This window comes from Fusarium oxysporum, chromosome 3 (assembly GCF_000149955.1).
Source record: "Fusarium oxysporum f. sp. lycopersici 4287 chromosome 3, whole genome shotgun sequence".
Taxonomy (NCBI): Eukaryota; Fungi; Ascomycota; class Sordariomycetes; order Hypocreales; family Nectriaceae; genus Fusarium; species Fusarium oxysporum.
In genome coordinates, this window is record NC_030988.1 from 2,212,235 (window position 1) to 2,215,436 (window position 3,202).

General features: G+C 48.8%; 1 protein-coding gene across 1 annotated transcript; it reads right to left on the reverse strand.

Annotated features, from left to right (window-relative positions):
• Positions 1-431: 431 nt before the first annotated feature.
• Positions 432-3,202, reverse strand: FOXG_19270 (uncharacterized protein; the record flags this gene model as incomplete). The annotated part of the gene is made up of 2 exons (XM_018399466.1): positions 2,426-3,202; positions 432-2,335 (listed from the first exon to the last, which is right to left on the reverse strand). The coding sequence occupies exons 1-2, from the start codon at positions 3,132-3,134 to the stop codon at positions 432-434; spliced, it is 2,613 nt and encodes an 870-aa protein (XP_018242382.1). The 5' UTR covers positions 3,135-3,202.

The following is a 3,202-nucleotide window of genomic DNA, read 5'->3' on the forward strand; positions in this document are numbered from 1 at the left end:
AATTAGATAGCTTGTGTTGTTTTTATTTTAATTTTTACCTTAAGGGTATACAAGAAGTGGCCCACTTACTTGGATGGCCCACTTGCTTATCATACACGTTATGCGGCAAGGCCGGGCATAATGCAAGGACCTGTCAGGTAGTAATTGAGATCTCTGGGGAAGAGTATAGTGAGTAGTTTTATCTAATTAGATAGTTTGTAGTGGTTTTAAATTGATTACTAGTTAAAGGGTTCAGAAAAGTGCGGCGCATACTTGTCAAACACGTTAGTTATAGTATTATTCTACACTACCTAATAACCACCGCCGGGCCTGCTAAATCCTATATCTTAAACTATGAATAACTCCTAGCTATACAAGTAAAATACATTTTAATAGTTAGTTTTTTAAATACTATAGGTATATTGTTATCCTTAACCGTCTTAAGCCCTCTCTTAGATACCAATCCTCTGTTTATCATTAACAAGCTCCGTACCTTGGCTCCCCATCTTTATCCGCATAACCATGGCCTTACCCGCATCCCTTTCCGGATCTCGCTCAGCCAAGAATCGGCTATGAGTAACGATCACAATCCAACCGACCATCGACTGTAGCATTATCATGCACCACCTGACAACTGCCTCCTGACCCGCCTCGTCGAGACTGTCAAACACCTCATCGATGAGCAGGTAATGTGCCCGATGCGCGCTCTCTGCCCAATCCAGATGTAGCAGTGCGAAGAAGAGTGCTAGGTCGAGGCGCTTGCGCTCGCCACCCGATCGCTTCCCATAGGCGAGCGAGTGGTGGATAGCAAGGCTCTGATCGAGAACAGGCACAGGCGAACCAGATTCATGTTCCATGGCGCCAATTGATTCATAGTCGAACAATGAACTCAGCATTCCCGTTGCGATGGCGTTTGTGTGGCGTGTGTCGTCGTACAGCGCCGTAAGGATCTGTGCAAGTAACCTATTGAGATCTGATATTGACTTTTCGAGGACATATTCGCGGAAGTTGGCCGTTGATCCCCCCCTGGATTTGGCTGAGGAACTAGTGCGCTTATTACGTTTTGTTAAAGCAGAGGACCAGAAGGCAAAAACCTCGCGATCAGCTGCAAGCTCTTTAAGTTTGAGAGCCAGGTTATCGTATTTCTGACTAGTCGAGTGTAGAGATGACTGCTCGGCTTCGATAAGGCATGTATAGGTAGTTGCTTCGTGCCGCTTGAGCATCACCTCTTCTTGCTGCTGCTTGTGTTTAGCCTCTTGCCGTTGTTTAAATATGAGCTCTTCCTGTTGCCTAAACATGGCCTGCTGCTGCTTGAACATAACATCTGCGCATGTGTTTTGAGCCTGCTCGACCGCCATAAGCTGCTTGTCGACCACCAGAAGGGCCTGGCTAGTGGCAAGCTGGTTTCGATGAATAATATCCGTTACCTCGAGATGGAGGCTTTGCAGCCGCAACTTGCTGTCTTTAATGTCCTCACAGAGACGGTCAATGGCCACTCTTCGTTGTTGATGTTTGGTGTCGATTGCTTGATAGTTGCTTATCAAGAATTCCAATATGCCCATCGCACCCCTGATAACCACTGTTCTCATGGCATATAAGAGCCTTTGGTGTATGGCGGGACGATCTGCTGGCACGGCCTCCAATTGTTGACCGAGTTTCTGTTGCAGTCCGGCGAGCCATGACATGAAATCGGCATTCCCCATTCCCCGTATTTGGGTATATTCCTTTTCTAGGCGTTGTCGGCTTTTCTCCTCCATGCTGATCTGATCTGTCAATGCCGAGACCTCTGCGCGGGAACGCATTGTAAGCTCGGCGAAGTGTGCCGTTTCCATTGCATTCTGAACTCCCTGGCTTGAGGCCGACATCTTCTGTTCATACTCTGCGGAGTCTATAGCAAGCTCAGGGTCTCCGTGTCCAAACCGCCCATCACTTCGTAATCTAGCGGCTGCATGGTCCTGTATCGCCAACTCAAGAGATGCCGCAGCGTTATACGCCTCCATTTCACATGTTCTTCGTTTCCGGTCCAAAACTTCGATACGTTTTTCAGTATGTTCCATTGTGTGGGCCATGTCCTGCATATTCTTATTTACCGCGTTCGCGTTTTCATCAACGTCCTTAAGGAGAAATCTCGATACCTTCCCATAGGTATCTAGTATTGACATTCCAAGAGCTGCCTCTGTCAATTTACGCTTCTCCGCTGCCTTTGAGCTCAAGAAGCTCGCAGCGCTCTCGTGGCTCAATACGACTGTCTTGATGTATGTTTCGTAGTTGATACCAAGCAACTCGACGATAGCCTCCTGTGTCGTGCCTTTGTCTGGGTGATCATACTGCAGCTGGGCCTCGCCATGTAAAAGGACTATAACACGGTTACCGTTTTTCTTGTGCTTGCGATGACGCGAGATCGCGTAACCGTTGGCGAACTCCAGCGTGACGCAGCAATTCTTACCTATAATATCGTTGACAACATCGTCGGCCGCCATGCCACTGCGAATGCACTGCCCAAACTGGCACCAAACCATGGCCTCAATCAGCATGCTCTTGCCAGAGCCATTCTCGCCAACCAGGAAGGTTAGTCCACGCGCAAGATCATACCGGAAGTCAATGGTGATGGTGTTCTGCACGCTCAGGAAATTGGTGATCGTAAGAGTGGATGGCACTGCGGCGAAGGTATGATCAGAGGCACCTTTCAGATCGGTAGCGCTTCTCGTGCTGATAGCCTGAGTTGACCTGTCGAGAAAGTCCTCATAGTTCAGCTGGACGTCTTCTTCATCCTGATCTACCAGCCCGCGGGAAACTTGAATCATTCGCTGGCCAACTCGGATTAACTCTTCTTGTCGCAAGGAGAGAGAGTTATCCAATTCTAGTGATGTAACATACTCCCGAGCCTCCGCCGCAAAATCGAGTCTATTGGCTCGAGGTTGGTAGTCAAGGGCAGAGCTGAAGACCCTATCGCCTGTTATGTCGTCGATTTTCATGGGCTCCTCTAAGGGCTGGACGGATGCATCGCTCGCTGGGACCGATGATCCCAAAGCCGCGCGGCCAGAATGCGATTTAAAGCCCATAGGGTTCCAGTCCCGTACACTCCGCGCCCCAAGTGAGAGGAGCTTGTCACGAGCCATAACATACTTGAGATGGCTCAAATCACCTAGAAGCATTACGTGCTTGTCCTTCACGGCTTCTTCGTTAGCCTGGTCGTTGAGGACTTCATGTAAATCTGCAGTTG